Source organism: Suricata suricatta, chromosome 3 (assembly GCF_006229205.1).
Source record: "Suricata suricatta isolate VVHF042 chromosome 3, meerkat_22Aug2017_6uvM2_HiC, whole genome shotgun sequence".
NCBI classification, from domain to species: Eukaryota; Metazoa; Chordata; class Mammalia; order Carnivora; family Herpestidae; genus Suricata; species Suricata suricatta.
The window spans coordinates 20,852,312-20,869,133 of NC_043702.1; the positions used below are offsets into that span (position 1 = coordinate 20,852,312).

The 16,822-nt window shown below is 40.2% G+C and overlaps 1 protein-coding gene across 10 annotated transcripts in view; it reads left to right on the plus strand.

The window, feature by feature from the left end:
- Positions 1 to 16,822, plus strand: part of FN1 (fibronectin 1) — a 68,835-nt gene that overhangs the window by 44,700 nt on the left and 7,313 nt on the right. For 2 of the 10 annotated variants that reach the window (XM_029933889.1, XM_029933895.1), the window contains 14 exons: positions 374 to 643; positions 1,631 to 1,747; positions 2,844 to 3,008; positions 3,537 to 3,692; positions 4,308 to 4,421; positions 5,239 to 5,508; positions 6,737 to 6,924; positions 8,113 to 8,200; positions 9,068 to 9,244; positions 9,999 to 10,088; positions 10,321 to 10,500; positions 11,647 to 11,736; positions 12,713 to 13,176; positions 14,287 to 14,425. In XM_029933889.1, coding sequence (XP_029789749.1) covers positions 374 to 643; positions 1,631 to 1,747; positions 2,844 to 3,008; positions 3,537 to 3,692; positions 4,308 to 4,421; positions 5,239 to 5,508; positions 6,737 to 6,924; positions 8,113 to 8,200; positions 9,068 to 9,244; positions 9,999 to 10,088; positions 10,321 to 10,500; positions 11,647 to 11,736; positions 12,713 to 13,176; positions 14,287 to 14,425 — 2,508 coding nt within the window. The remainder of the gene's footprint in view (positions 1 to 373; positions 644 to 1,630; positions 1,748 to 2,843; positions 3,009 to 3,536; positions 3,693 to 4,307; positions 4,422 to 5,238; positions 5,509 to 6,736; positions 6,925 to 8,112; positions 8,201 to 9,067; positions 9,245 to 9,998; positions 10,089 to 10,320; positions 10,501 to 11,646; positions 11,737 to 12,712; positions 13,177 to 14,286; positions 14,426 to 16,822) is intronic. The other 8 variants (XM_029933893.1, XM_029933896.1, XM_029933897.1 and 5 more) reach the window with 5 other exon arrangements.

Here is a 16,822-nt window from a genome sequence, read left to right on the forward strand (position 1 = left end):
ATGCTTACCGGACAGAAATAGAGAAGACCTGAACCCTAAAGCATTTGAAGATAATTCCCATAATACATTAAACACCTATCTTTAAGAGTGATGCAGAAGCCTAGAGTCACAACACACATACATCACTTGGATTCCTTAGCAAAATAAGAAAGAGAAAGCTTGGGTCGGCCATTTGGAACTGAGTTAGTTTATAATTTTGAAATTTATGTGTGGCTTAGAATCAGTTCATCATAACCTCAGGTTTATGGCAATTCGTTGTGTTAATGAGAAAGAACAGACACACTGGCTGTGTGTTACTCTCCCTACATTCTTCCTCACCTCCTAAACTGATGGTGTCTTTCCTCACCCTTTTTCTCCTGGGCGGGAAAAACAGGTCTTGATTCCCCAACTGGCATAGACTTTTCTGATATCACTCCTCACTCCTTCACCGTCCACTGGATTGCCCCTCGAGCCAGCATCACCGGCTACCGGATTCGCCATCACCCCGAGCACACTGGTGGAAGACCTCGGGAGGACCGGGTGCCCCCGTCTCGGAACTCCATCACCCTCACCAACCTCAATCCGGGCACAGAGTACGTGGTCAGCATCGTCGCTCTCAATGGCCGAGAGGAAAGTCCTCCCTTGATTGGCCAACAGTCAACAGGTACCTTGTTTTCTGGTCTGCAAAGAACGTCAGATTACTTTCCTGTGCAGGGAGTATCTTCTGCGAAACAGCCTTGTGTTGTCTGAGTCATCGTCTCTTGCAAAAATAGATTGTGGTTATGAGACATGTAGAGAGAACTGAGAGTATATGTGGAGAATATCTTCTTAGACTATATCAAAGGTCATTTTTAATGAATATCTCAGTTTTTATTTTTTAAGAGGGAGAGACAGTGTGAGTAGGAGAGGGGCAGAGAGCAAGGGTGACGCAGAATCTGAAGTCGGCTCCAAGCTCTGAGCTGTCAGCACAGAGCCTGACCGGGGCTCAAACCCATAAACTAGGTGAGATCATAACTTGAGCGCAAATCAAACGCTTAACCAGCTGAGCCACCCAGGTGCTCTGAAGATCATTTTTTATTGTAAAAAATTTCTCACCTAATTTAGATGTTTATGTGTTTCTCATACCTAAAGTTTTATTCTAATTATTAAGAAAATCCCTATTTCAAAGTTCCCTTAAAAACATCATTATTTTAATGGAATAGTGTCATTATTTTTAGGAGATAGACCCTGTAGTATCTGGAGGAGAAATAGCATGATTGTACCTGTACCTCGGTCTCAGATGGACTAATAGAAAGACAGAGAGACAAGCAAATGTGGCAGATGTTACCAATTAGCAAATGCCTGTGAGAAGGGGATATAGGTGGTCAGTATATTATTTTTGTGACTTCTCTGTTTTACAATTTTTCCAAATAACAGGTTGAAGGAAAAAAACAGTATGATAAATTTGTAATAATCATTTTATCACAATTCCAATTGCCTCCGTAACCCCTTATCTTGAATTGTTCATAATTTTTAATTCTGCTAATCTTGCGTAGTATTTACATTATTATATGAGAGAATTATAAAGCTGCTGAGCTGAAAAATCAGCGAAGAGTGAATCTGGGCATCATTTGAAAGTTACAGATGTGGTAACTTTCCCATGTTCTTCTAGTTTCTGATGTTCCGAGGGATCTGGAAGTCATTGCTGCAACGCCCACCAGCCTCCTGATCAGCTGGGACGCTCCCGCCGTCACAGTGAGATATTACAGGATCACCTATGGAGAAACAGGTGCGTTAGTAAGACGCTGTTTCACTCTGATCAAGTCGAATTCTGTTGTGGGTAACCTGAACTCCCAGCGATGGATACATATTTAAAGAAATTTTGGCAAGTCCATTCAGTGGAGCCTTGTCTTTTCCAAGATTATGTGAAAAGAATATGTATGCTATAATGGGTGGTACAATCAAGAAAAAAAATTCTTTGTATAATAATAATGGGGGAACAGAAGAGCTAAGGAAGAAAGAATTGAAAATTCACAAATACATTATCAGTGGTGAAATAAGTGATTTGTATTTTATTTTTACTTTCCAAATTTTCCAAATGTGTTTATTTATTTGTTTTAATGTTTATTTATTTTTGAGAGAGAGAGAGAGAGAGGCAGAGAATCCCAAGCAGGCTCCACAGTGTCAGCACAGAGCCCGATATGGGGCTTAAACTCTCGAACCATGAGATCATGACTCGAGCTGAAATCAAGAGTTGGATGCTTAACCAACTGAGCCATCCAGGCCCTCCTTCAAGGTTTTATTTAACATGAATATATTGCATTAATATTTTGAAAAAGGGAACACAGTCTATGCAATCCCACATTGAGGACTTACCTTCTTTCTCCTTCTAATGTTAACCCACAATTCAGTGACATTTTAAAGCTGGAATGTTGGGGCGCCGGGGTGGCTCAGTCGGTTAAGCCTCCGACTTCGGCGCAGGTCAGATCTCAAGTTTGTGGGTTTGAGTCCCTCATCAGGCACTGTGCTCACAGCTAGCTCAGAGCCTGGATCCTGCTTCCGGTTCTGTGTCTCCTTCTCTCTCTGCCCCTCCCCCTCTATGCTCTCTCTCTCTCTGTATCAAAAATAAAACATTAAGAAAAAAATTTAAAGCTGGAATGTTAAAATAGTATTAACTGTGATTTTCTCCCAACTTTTACACACGTACTAAAGTTCACTACATGCATACATAAATATGTGTCTGTTTAGGCCCTTTTAATAGCACTCTTTTAAAAGGAATAAGCAAAGGTGTGACTAACTGCTGTCTCAATATGTTATTGTAGTCACTCAGCAATCCCCAACTATTTCTCAGCCCCTCACACTTTGAACTAACCCTTTTCACACAGGAGGAAACAGCCCTGTCCAGGAGTTCACTGTGCCTGGAAGCAAGTCCACAGCTACCATCAGTGGCCTGAAACCCGGAGCGGACTACACCATCACCGTGTATGCTGTCACTGGCCGTGGAGACAGCCCAGCAAGCAGCAAGCCAGTTTCCATCGATTATCGAACAGGTACCAATCCCTGCTGTGAGGTGACACGGGAATGTTTACTCAGTTTTACAAAGTTCTCCCAAGGTACTTTCCTCATTGTGGAATTCGTTTTCTTTTTGTAATAAAAAAAACAACACAGACAGCTAATGGAATTTTGAGCCAGATACACAAAGAAGTATGGCAAAGGGCAGAGATTTTGTCTATTTCGTTAATGGGTATGTTCCATATGCCTATAATAGAGACAGGCATAGCGCATGTTAAATATACGCATTAATGAGTGATGAATGAGCTGATAGGTAAGAAGACAAATGCCTGCTTGGAATATAGTTTCTTTCTGAATGAAGCAGCCATCTTGAAAATAGGTGATGGCTATTGGATGCATGCCTCACCTCCCGAAGGCAATCTTTGTGTTTCTGCAAAAGATATACCTGGGGGTCATTAATGGTAATAAGAGATCATTCTATGCATAACAGAACTGGAAACAAGACTTGTCCATTCTTGTCCCCATGGACTGGGGCTCCACTGATTTCTCCTTGTTTTTATGTGTAGAAATTGACAAGCCAGCCCAGATGCAAGTGACTGATGTTCAGGAAAACAGCATTAGTGTCAGGTGGCTGCCATCAAGTTCCCCTGTTACTGGCTACAGAGTGACCACGACTCCCAAAAATAGCCCAGGACCATCAAAATCTAAAACTGTGGGTCCAGGTAAGAATAACCAACATACATCAGGATAAACAGAATAAGGTCACACAATATGCTTTTTAAAATATATGGCCATCTAAGTACTATACATTTTCGTATCATGTGTCAAAGATTCCCCACTTGTGAACTCAGGGCTCAAGATTGTTACAAACTCCCTCCCTAGTAGAATTTTTAGGATAAGTGTGTTTCTACTTTTACATGCATAGTTCTCTTTGATGGTATGGACATCTTACATGATTAGATCTATCTTTGTGGTTTCGTTTATCACGAACACAAAGAGAGATGGCCTAACGTTTTAAGATAGTTTTAGCTCTTGTTTCTGTTTTTATATAAAATGCTGGTGAAATTAGGATCTCGAGGTAGTATGTTGAATTCAAGCTCATTTTCAGTTTTTCGAAGAGCAGCATCCTTCATTGTTGGAGACATCATATTAAATTTTAGAGTGTCTCCTTTAGTTTGACTTTACTCCAATATGGCAGTTTGTATTAGCATGTTTTCATGGTAGTTCTGCAAATGAACATTCTGGGCCACCATGCATTAGCTACAGAACTCTGAAAGTCACTTGGCTGGCCTTACAACGGATGACATAGATGCATTTGCTTTTCCCTCCCTTTGCAGATCAAACAGAAATGACCATTGAAGGCTTGCAGCCCACAGTGGAGTATGTGGTGAAAGTCTACGCTCAGAATCAAAACGGAGAGAGTCAGCCTCTGGTTCAAACTGCAGTAACCAGTATGTAACAAATGCTTATTTCCCGTTCTCAAAGTCAGTTGTGTTCTTAGGCAACTGAATGCCCTCTGCACGTCTTTTGCAATTATACCTAGGGAAAGCCAACTCGGTTAGTCTGAATCTTGAGCTGAGCCCTTTACAAACATTTTTCCTTCTTGGTGCTAAACAATGAACATATAGGGAAGGAAGTTTGCAGAGCTATCATAGTTGCTGTGCTTTGAATTTCTTTTGCTCAAATGGCCTCAGCAAAATCTTGTTTGCCTATAGCAAATCTACGAAGTATTTTGCCCGGACCTTGTTTTCTACGACTGGATGGTAAAGCTGATTGTGGCATGCTTCAGGAAGCGGTTATGTTCGGAGCATTTGGAAAGCTGTCTGGACCAGTGATTAATGTAAACAATAGAGTAGGGAGAGTAGAGTTAAAGAAAGGTTTTAATAATCTGACTCTAACATTGAAAATCAACTTTACCACTCCCAAGGAATAGAAAATCCAGGTCTGTGAGACTAACATCACATTGCAAAAACAAATCTGGGTAGAATATCATAAAATTAATAGAAATAAATCCTCATTGTGGGGACATTTTGCTGGTGTCTATGTGTCTCACATACACCTATGTTTTAATAGGTGATGTACCATTGAATAGTTTCTAAACCAAAACAACCTATTCAGGTGTCCATTAATTTTTAATTTAATAGTGGAATCATTGGAATTTAATTCATCAGAGAAAATGGTGTCTGCAAAACTGCTTTGCATGTTGTAAAAATGCTTATTTCACAACTTGCTTTTCACATAACCTCTTACCGTTAATTTGCCTAACAGACATTGATCGCCCTAAAGGACTGGCATTCACTGATGTGGATGTCGATTCCATCAAAATTGCTTGGGAAAGCCCACAGGGGCAAGTTTCCAGGTACAGGGTGACCTACTCGAACCCTGAGGATGGAATCCATGAGCTATTCCCTGCACCTGATGGTGAAGAAGACACAGCAGAGCTGCAAGGCCTCAGGCCGGGTTCTGAGTACACAGTCAGTGTGGTTGCCTTGCACGATGATATGGAGAGCCAGCCCCTGATTGGAACCCAGTCCACAGGTATATTGGTAACTGCACCAGTGGGTGCTCACGGGAGCAGCGGCTTTATGCCCAGCTGGATGAATTATACTTTCTCGGGTTATTGATTCCCTGGAAGGGGGTAAAAAAAAAAAATTCAGCCTCTTTAATAGGAAAGACCCTCTTGAGAAAGGAATAATAATAAACAATAAATTTTAGGGGACATTCAGATACAGTCTCATAAAGGGAAGTTTTAGAGTCGCTTGCCTTATAAATAAGGCCATAACGTAAGATATTTGAAGATGATACTAAAATTGTGGATTATTTCTTAAACCGGGATTCCCTGCAGTAGCACTCGCTGTGCATAAAGGAAAGGAGTTTGGCATCCTAGAGCTTACTCTAAAAAAGGAACCTAAACTGGGCCATTTCCTAGCAGCATGGTTCTGAGAACACGTAGGTAAGACCTTCCTTCTCTGGTTAGATATCATGTGCCGGGTGTGCAGTTTGCTTCAAGGATTGAGAATCAGACACAGAGGAAACGGTTTAGGGCATATGCTTTCCACAATATTTTATCCGCGTGTGCTTTGTTTCTGAAGCAGAGTGGAATGCTAAATGTGTGTCCTTATGGCACCATAAACCTTGGAGGTGACTATCTGTATTATTGCTCTTCGCTTCTCTTTTCTGCTTCTGTTGTGAGCCAATTTTCTTCTTATGCTACACCACAGAGAATACTTCAAATTTTGCAGTCCTATCTGCTGTGGGGTTCAAATAAAGAGGATAAAGACATAATTCTGTCTTTTGGGGATGGAATACTCTGTGAAATGGTTTTCCATACAAAGATCATTTTTCTAGGAAAAGGGCTATTGCTCATCTTTCCATACAAAATGGAAAATCAATCCTAATGGCCAATAAGCCAACTTGACTTTTTGTTTTTATTTTTATTTTTTTAAGGGAAAGCAAACACACACACACACACACACACACACACACACACACACACCTTCTCAAACCTAAAGTCTTTAGACTTCTGGCAATTATCCAAGTGTTTCTAGTGATTCTGAGAATTGGTGGATATAAAACACATTTTTTCGGCAAACATTTTTCTTTATTTTGCCTCCTTTCTTGTACTTTCTCATACTGAATCTTAGCTTGACCAGAAAACCCACCTCACCAAAACAAGCACAATCTATTCTACTTCTTGGAATTCACTTTATTTTCCCTTTTCCCCAGTTCCTATAAGATAACCTCTAACCAATGACCATCCCGACAGCCATTCCTGCACCAACCGACCTGAAGTTCACTCAAGTTACACCGACAAGTTTGACTGCCCAGTGGACAGCGCCCAATGTTCAGCTCACTGGATATCGAGTGCGGGTGACCCCCAAGGAAAAGACTGGACCAATGAAAGAAATCAACCTTGCTCCTGACAGCTCATCTGTGGTTGTATCAGGACTCATGGTATGAAGCACCCTTTTTCATTGGAATAAAATATAGTTGACCCTTGATTTGATCTGTGGGGTCCACTTACATATGCTGATTTTTTTATAGTACACTACTATAAATTTATTCCCTCTTCTTTATGGTTTTATTAATAACACTTTTCTCTGTTTACTTTATTGTGAGAGTACAGTATATAATACACGTAACATACAAAAGTATGTGGTAATCAACTGCTTATCGGTAAGGCTCTGGTCAACAGTAGGCTATTAGCAGTCAAGTTTGGGGAAGAGTCAAAGGTTATAAACAGATTTTCAACTAGGCAGGGAGTCAGCACCCCTAACCCCTGCTTTGTTCAAGGATCAACTGTAGTCATCTCTTACACATCTTAAGGTGGTGGAGATAAAATATAATAAATCTAGTTGTGTTTTTTGCCTCTGCCATCAAAGAATTTTCTTGTAATTCTGTATCTGAATTATCTATAGTGATGTAAGCTTTTCCAGATGACTATCTGGGACAGAATTTTATAAATAGCTTTGGATATTGCACTGCTCTTTAAATGTATTCTGTTTATTTTAAAAGATTGTATGTGTGTATGTGTGTATGGAGGGCAGCAATTCATTTATCCATAGGCTGAATGCATAAATCCACTTTGGTTATACATTTTCTGAGCTCTTCTATCTTGGCAGGAATATTCTCCAGTGTGTACCAACCCAAACTGACTCTTCATACAGACACTTTTAATCCTTCTAGACATGCATATGGAAAACTAGCAAGGAGTCTTAAGATATGGACAGACTTCTTAACATAAGGCCAATCCCAAGACAAATGACAGAGAGAGCGTTCAGAATTAGAGTGCTCTCTCTGCCTCTCTATGGTCAGAAAAATTCCTGATTGGCACCTGTCAGATCATAAAGGAGAAAAACAGGCTAATACCCATTTTCCCCACTTTGTATCAGCTCAGTGTAAGTATGTAAGTTATAGCTTACTTGGCGTTAACCCCTAAGCACGTTTTTAAATTCAGGTAATTCACATATCTCGTTGATCATCTGCAGTGTAAGAATGAAATTCATCTAGGAATTTATGGTGCTGTGGGTTTTGCTAGTTTATTTTTTCCTTTATAACCATTGTGCTTTTTGAATGCTGTACTGAAAATGCCTGGGCTTCAGTAGATCATGTTACTAAACCTTACTGTGTCCTCCTTCCTAGGTGGCCACCAAATATGAAGTGAGTGTCTATGCCCTTAAGGACAGTTTGACAAGCAGACCAGCTCAGGGAGTTGTCACTACGCTGGAGAGTGAGTAATCAGGCTTTTTAGTATCAACAGACACTCTGCATAAACAAAAATGAAATAATGGTAAATGATTTTCTAGATCACCAAGTTAATAGAAACATTTCCAATATGCAAAATGATTTGCTTGCCCATCTTTGTGACTGCCTATAGTCACCTTATATGCCCCTCCAGAGAGAGGTGTACTGGCACATAAATGGAATCACTTCAAAATGTTATGATGTGAGTGTTAGCTGGTAGGACTCACATTTAGTTCATGCTCTGTCCGAAATTGTTTTCATAGAGTCTGGAGAGGGCAGACACATGGGCTTCTGCCAGACTTTAACAGAACTATAAGTATTGGCCAAAATTGGGCCAAAATTCTAGTTTTGTATATATTAATAATGCATAGTATGCTCTTTCAGAAATCACATAAAGTATCAAAATTTCCTCATCTATAAAATGGGTATACCATTGCACATGTTGAAAGAAAAAAAATGAAGGTTTACAAAAAGGACAAAGTACTAGCAATACTATATATGTTATCGCTGACTGGCCATATCATTGTAACTCCTACCACATATATTTTATGTTAGAATAAATTAGTAATTTTAACACTTACTGAGGTATTTGTAGAAACTATAAAGTCAGACTCAGAGACCACTGGTAATATCGGTAAACGTTTTAGTTTTGTAAAAAAAAAAAAAAAAAGTATGACAGGTGAATCTTTTCATATTTTACTGTCAACCTTTCTGATGTAGGAGAAAATCTACACATTATCAGTTATTCATAGAAATGGATGTATTTGGTGCAAAAGAAAGCAACATTTTAGAATAGCAAAACCTTGCCTAAATGGGACAGCCAGGCACTAATCTCTCGTTTTGATTTGTGCAGATGTCAGCCCTCCTAGAAGGGCCCGTGTGACTGATGCCACGGAGACCACCATCACCATCAGCTGGAGAACCAAGACTGAGACAATCACTGGCTTCCAAGTTGATGCGATCCCGGCAAACGGCCAGACTCCAGTCCAGAGAACCATCAAGCCGGACGTCAGAAGCTACACCATCACAGGTCGGGGAGCTCACTGGACTGACCGTGTTTATTGATTGCTATTCGTGACATAAATTAGCTTCTCAGTTACTCTGCCACTTGCACTGATTAAATTTATTGCCAGTGTTTTCCAATATTCCACATATATATAAAAACTCACTTTCATACCATGATTAGAAATAGTTATATTCTATGAATGCCTGATTTTGTCTAATTTTTGCCAGAGAAATGGCACAAGTTTCATTTATTCAATTTAACCTTTCATCAACATATCCTTCCTTATTAAAAAAAAAAGTGCTTGAAACCAAAAGAAACTAAATAGTGGCCTACAGTTCGTAACATTAACATTGATGATAAAACATAATGAAAATTTAAAAAGCAAACAACACTCCATAAAAACCAAAGTGTTAGTCAGAGAATGTTCAATATCTGGGTCAATTTAGGTCCAGTTACTAACCAGGGACTGATTACAGTAAAGGGAAAATGCACTCAGCAGGTGCTTGCCCCTAATTCTCTAAGACGACCACTTCTAACATAGCATTTAAATTTTTTACATGTATTTTAGGCAATATCTTTGTGTGCATCAGTGATTGTCTTTTGAGGTATGTTTCTCATTAGCACGCATGCCATGCTCTAATTTACTGTTCAAACGTGGACCGTGTCTATGGTCTACATAGGTATGGGATGATAGAGGAACCATGAGACTTATGGATGAGTTTGAAAATCCTCCTAAAAATTTAAGATCAGATAAAAAGTATCTCTTCACAAATCACAGGTTTACAACCCGGCACGGACTACAAGATCTATTTATACACCCTGAATGACAATGCTCGGAGCTCCCCCGTGGTCATCGACGCCTCCACTGGTAACTACTTTTTTACTGAAGAAATGCCATTGACTCCTAGGTGATCAGTGATGTGAACTTAAGAAACAACAATGAGGCTGATGTTTTTATATTACAGATCACAAATGAATCATTTTCACAGTGCTAGAACTCTCAGATTCTCTCAAGTCTGTTGAAAAGGGAGGGAAAGGAGTATGGGAATAAGTTCCTTGCTTGCTCACTTTCTTAAAGACTTAATTTTGTTTTCCTTTAGCCATCGATGCACCATCCAACCTGCGTTTCCTGGCCACCACACCCAATTCCTTGCTGGTATCATGGCAGCCGCCCCGGGCCAGGATTACTGGTTACATCATCAAGTATGAAAAACCTGGGTCCCCTCCCAGAGAAGTGGTCCCTCGTCCTCGCCCTGGTGTCACAGAGGCTACTATTACTGGTATGGGGTTTCCATGTGGCCATTTTCCTCCAGGCTTCCTAGGACACACAAAATGCTTTGCAGACTCCAACTATGTCTGATGCTATATCAAGAGCACAAGAAGCCCTGTTTCCGATGCCTTCAAAAACCAGTTTCTATGGAGGGGCTGCAGAGCTCGATACATCTCAAAAGGCGTGAATTCGTGAAAGTGCAGTAATTCTAATACTGCCATAATGGCATAACTAGGATCTTTTTATTGGCTGCGTGGTTGACAAATACTTGTCAGTCTAGTCTTAGAAAAAGACTTTTCAAAACCAACTAGCTAATTATTAACCTGTCCTCCCATGAGCTCTCTAAGGATCTGATGATCTTACAGGACTTGCCAGAGTGCCACCTGCCATTGCCCTCATTTCTCAGTTTCACAGACTGAGTCTTGAAGGCAAAGTGATTCCCAATTACCCATATTGGAGAGAATTCCTGGAATTGTCCATTTCAGTGGGAAAGATCAAAGGCCTCTGGTATTATTTTTGTTCCAGGAGATTAAAATTTTAAACTACGTACAGGATATCATCTGGATTTTAAAATCCTGTAGAACACAGAGAAACCAAAAAGAGACACTGCTTTTTTAGAAATTTGGGGGGGCAGGAAAATAGAATCAGATGTGGAAGGAGTTGAATTGGATACTTCCTACAGGGACCACACAAAGATTGGCCGCTTTCTCCTAGAGTATTTACTTGTAGTCTAACTTTTCATTGATCCTGCCACTGGGGACCATCTGGTTATTAGGCCTAAGTAGATTCATGTATACAATCTGCAATGATCTCTCCCAAGTGTATATTCTACTGGTGGTTTGTGAGCTGATAGATTTTCTTAAATTCACAAGGGCAAATAAGACCATGTGTTAAAGGAATAGCCACAAAAAGTTAGCATAAAAGTGTTTACTCGGGTGTCAGATTTGGTAGAAGTATTATTAATTTTACTGAGTGGTCATCATACGCAGAGCATTTTGGTTTTGTAGGAAAAAAGTGAAGTCTCTTTTACCTTTCAGGAGGCCAAAGGCCAGCTAGAGAGAGGATGCTTGCTTCTCAGTAGCATCTCCTGGTAAGATCAACCTGCATTTGACTAGCTGAGCACACAGACATAACACGGTGATCTGTCCTCTGTCAGGTCTGGAACCAGGCACCGAGTATACCATCCAAGTCATTGCCCTCAAGAACAACCAGAAGAGTGAGCCTCTGATTGGAAGGAAAAAGACAGGTAAATGGCACCTCTGGGTAGGAAGATAATCAAGACAAACCTATTTATAAGTGATCAATTTTACAGTGAAAAGGTTCTCGAGGTTTTGATATCTTTCTGATGGAAATTTTTTCTTAAACAGCTTTGCATATATGTTGTGCTCTTTGATATCACAAATAACATAATCGACAGCATTCAGTTTTATTTTTTTCTTAGCCAGTCAATATAAAGCTTTTTATTCACCTTTAAAAAATTTTAAGCCAGTGATTAAAATGTAAAAACCAGGTTGCTATTTTTGCCATTCTTCTATACCTTCTGTTGAAGCTAATGTTAAACAAACAAAAAAAAAGTAGAGAGCAGAATCCTTCCCATTGGTCTTTACTTATTATTTGGTTTCTGAAACTTGAACTAAATAATCTTTTCAACTTTATGAATCCAATTTCAGCTTAATTTAAAGAAAATGCTATATTTATGCTGATAGGAGAATTTTAGAAATATGTATTTATTTTTATCTCCTTTTACCATTTAGAAACATGTATTTATTTTTATCTCCTTTTACCATTTCAATTCATGAAAAACTGTTGAGTCAAATCTCTGGAATTCTCATACTTCAGACGCTGAAATAATTAGTCTGGAATCTAGTTCGTATAATATGATTCTCAAATGAAAAAAAGAAGAAGAAAGCCTGCACATTTCAGTTCCATTAGGCTTAATTTGAGCAGAAGTAGCTTCTATGGGGCTCAGCGGTTCAAAGCTTTATGTGTATGATAAATTCATACTAACACTTTTTCATTCTAAGCTATAAAGAAACCTTTGAGAAAAATCATAAAGATTTTTTTTTTTTGGAAAAAGTGTTTTGTGATCTCAGAACTGCTACTTTTCTAGGGGCTTTGATCAGATTGATAAACAGTCATTGTTGCCTGAATTGATAATGACTGCTGCTACTTTTGGGAGCTTAACACGCTTTGCTTTTTTGGCTCTAACCTCTCTCGGCTAGATGAGCTTCCCCAACTGGTAACCCTTCCACACCCCAATCTTCACGGACCAGAGATCTTGGATGTTCCCTCCACAGTTCAAAAGACCCCTTTCATCAACCCTGTGTATGACACTGGAAACGGTATTCAGCTTCCTGGCACTTCTGGTCAGCAGCCCAGTGTTGGGCAACAAATGATCTTTGAGGAGCATGGTTTTAGGCGCACCACACCGCCCACAACGGCCACCCCTGTAAGGCATAGGCCAAGACCATATCCGCCGAATGTAAATGAGGAGATCCAAGTTGGTCATGTCCCCAGGGGAGACGTAGACCATCACCTCTACCCTCACGTTCTGGGACTCAACCCAAATGCCTCTACAGGACAAGAAGCTCTCTCTCAGACAACCATCTCTTGGACCCCATTCCAAGAAAGCTCTGAGTATATCATTTCATGTCATCCAGTTGGCATTGATGAAGAACCTTTACAGGTAATTGCTTTTCCTCTTTACTTCTGAGTAGCCTGGAAGGAAGTAAGCTAGGTAAACGAAGTGACCAGAGCTCTATTAGAAAGAGGCTCTATTTCTAGGACCTTTTGGAAAGGTGGCACGCTTAAGCCCTGATTCTTCTCTTTAAAATCTCATTATGCCTTACTTTGGGGGATGTGCCAAAGAGTATCATTAGCTTTTGTTTAGGAGAGAAAATAAAGTAATTTCTATTATTCTCACACATTTGAGGCTCCTTAGTAATATGGACAAAGAAATTATCTGAGAAAAGAGAGATAAATGTCCTGCCTGAACTTACATTTGTGCAAGAAGGGCTAAAAGGACATCCTTGGGACACCTGGCTAACTCAGTTGGAAGAGTATATGACTCTTGATCTCGGGGTCATGAGTTCAAGCCTCACGTTGAGTGTAGCAATTACTTAAAAATGAAATCTTTAGAAATAAATAGTCACCTTATAGTTTGTCCATGAAGAATTCCAGTATCTACAGTATGTCTAAGGAGAAAGAACTTAAGTGAAGCCATGCATATCAGTTGTTACAAGTCATGGATTTTCTAAAACCTTTTATTCTTTGGCTTGTTGATATCAATTTTTATTGTGTTCTCATTTTTAGAAAGTGGCAAAATTTAAAAAAACTGACTACACTGTAAAAGATTTATGAGCTTAGTAGAAACATGAGTTTGAGGATTTGCCAAAATGCCTTTAGGCCCCCATATGGGGGTCACATGCAGCCTTGCATGGGACGGACAGATCTCCCTCTCGGCACAGTGTCCACATTTTATGTGAAAGGCATGTCGAAGGTTTCCAGTGGGCTTCCACAGACCTGCAGTCACAGCAGGATGAAGAGGAGTTGACTATTGAATTACTGAGGGCTCCTGGTAACTAGGGAGCACGTAGGGTAGATTTTTGGCAGGTCAAAAAGATGGGCTCCCCCACAGGTTCCATTTCCCTCCATGGCCGGATTGGGACTTTTCCACCATCCTTCCTTGTTTGCTTTATTTACCTAGTGCAGGCTACTGATAAGAGAATAGGGCAAGTCACATCAATTCCTCACTCTAACGCTTTCTCCCTCACTTTGAATGTGCCGATAATTGCAGTTCCGAGTTCCTGGAACTTCGGCCAGTGCCACCCTGACAGGCCTCACCAGAGGGGCCACCTACAACATCATAGTGGAGGCACTGAAAGACCACAAGAGGCACAAGATTCGGGAGGAGGTCATTACCGTGGGCAACTCTGGTACGTGAATGCCTGGTCACGCAGGCACTCCCCTCTGGATGACCCCAGAGACCCTTTTGCTCTTGACTGACTCTTCCTTTGTTGCTGTTGTCTTTTAACTTTGGGAGGTAATGCCATGAAGTAAATGAACAACTCTAAATGCAATGATTTTTCCCTCATAGTATCCTAGTATCTTTGTAATACGCATCTATACATAGTCTCAAACTGTGATATCATAATAGACCTGGAAGGGACCCCAAGTGTTATTTAATCCAACATTCTGACTCCCTGCTAGTGAGTGTCTGAACTGATACAGGGCACAAGCCTCCAGATCTCTTTCCCCAGACCCTCAGCGTCTCACCACGTTGCTGCCTCTTCAGTGATTGGTAAGCCCCGGAACGGATTACCTATAAAGGAAATTCCCTAGCTGCAGACATTAGTGATTGCTGGCTTTTGTTCCTCATGTAAAACGCTACCAACATAGCCCACGTCTATTCAGCAAGCTCCCTTATTCCAATGTTATTTCAATTTCTTTTTCTGATTATACACACCCAAAGCCCAAGTAGAGGTTAAATGATCACTGACTCCTCTTCGTAGCACCTGCAAAGTCCCTGTAAGCTAGTGGTGTATCACCCGCCTTTCCAACCTGCATCAGCTAACGATTCACCAAGGAGCACAAGATGAGGAATAATCAAAACCATGAATCTTCCACATTCCCACCAGAGGGTTCTCTAATCCACATCAGCTGGGAGTGCTAAATTCTGTCCCTGTCAATTGACGGGGCTTTATTCCTAGGATCGTTACCGAATATATAGTGATGGATGACCATGCTGTTTTACATGTAAAACTGCCTGTGAATTTAAGCAGTTGGCTGTTTGGTGGGGGGACCATCTTGTGCTTGTTATGTTATGTATCCGAGGTAACGCATGCCTTCTGCCTTGCATGGTTTTACTAGTAGCGAGCCACGTGAAAGGAATTTTCAAACACACAGAGGTCTTTGTGCTTTTCCACATTTTTTTTTTTTTAAGATTCCATCTCTAACTTAAGTAGATGGAATTTTAACTCCTGGCTATTTTTAGGAGGGTTACCAAATCACTAGTAACACTTCAGGCTCCTTTCATTTTTCTTTCCAACCCCATATCCTCAGCAGCAGTATTCTGCATTCCAGCCAGGATCTCCTAGCTTTCAGACATGTCAGGCTTCTTACCTTCTCCCAAACTCTAGTTTCTTCCAGGGTGATGCCTTTTAAACTATTAGGCACTTGAACTATCTATCGCTTTTGAGCTTTTGATTTTTGCCCTGTAAAAAGAAATAGATCCAGTGGGATTCAAAGTCACTGAAGTTATTTAATTTTTAGAAAATCATTGGAAGCATGCTTTGTTTGCACAGATTACTTTTAAGCTTTCTCAAAACATAAAGACCAAGATCTTAGGCAACATGAAGAGACCTCATTACTCCTTCCTAAGTCATTCATATCCTTTGCTTTCTCTTATTTGGAACAGTTGATTTTATTGCTAAAGTGAAGCAGTCCTACTACTATGATAATAAGGTACAAAACCTAGGATTTTTGCACTATTATGCAAAAGCTGTAATAAAGAAGTGAATCTTGCATTCTAATGGTATATAAGAATGGCTGAGATTTTGCATTAAAAGCGAAAAATGCTCTCAGGGGTGCCTGGGTGACTCAGTAGGTTAAGCATCTGACTTCTGCTCAGGTCATGATTTCCCAGTTTGTGAGTTTGAACTTTGCATTGGGCTCTGTGCTGACAGTTCATAGCCTGGAGCCTGCTTCAGATTCTGTCTCCCTCTCTCTCTCCGCCCCTTCTCTGCACTCTCTCTGTCTCTCAAAAATAAGTATTAAAAATAAATAAATAAATAAATAAATAAATAAATAAAAAGAAAGAAAATGCAAAAGATGCTCTCTAACGTTCTTTCCTTGGTGAGCACTTTCTAAGTGTTGGCAATGGACACCAGTGCTTTGAATTCATGATATCATGTCATCTTCACAAAATCCGGAGCAGGTAGATGTATTTTTATTATTATCCTGTGTTGCAAGTGAGGGAAGACAGAGAAATGTGAAGTAACTAGCTTAAGGTCACCCAGGTACACATGGAGAGACCTTCCAGCCTCTGCATCCCACTCAGGTTCTGAACTAGCTTAAAATGCCTTGAGATGCGTCCCATGTGCTGTAGACTAGTTTTACCAGAAATGAGGATTGTTTTAGAAGTGACGGCAAAAATGAAATGCGGCTTCTTTTAAGGTGCTTGGGTAAGTGTTCAGTGGCAGCATCTAAGCGTTGTTTATTAGAGCAGCTGCTACACTGGATAGAACAGAGATACATTTCTTAACGCTGCTGAGATGTCTGATTTATACAAAGTCATAACAAAAATTTAGTTTTCTCCTTATGTTCCAAAACCA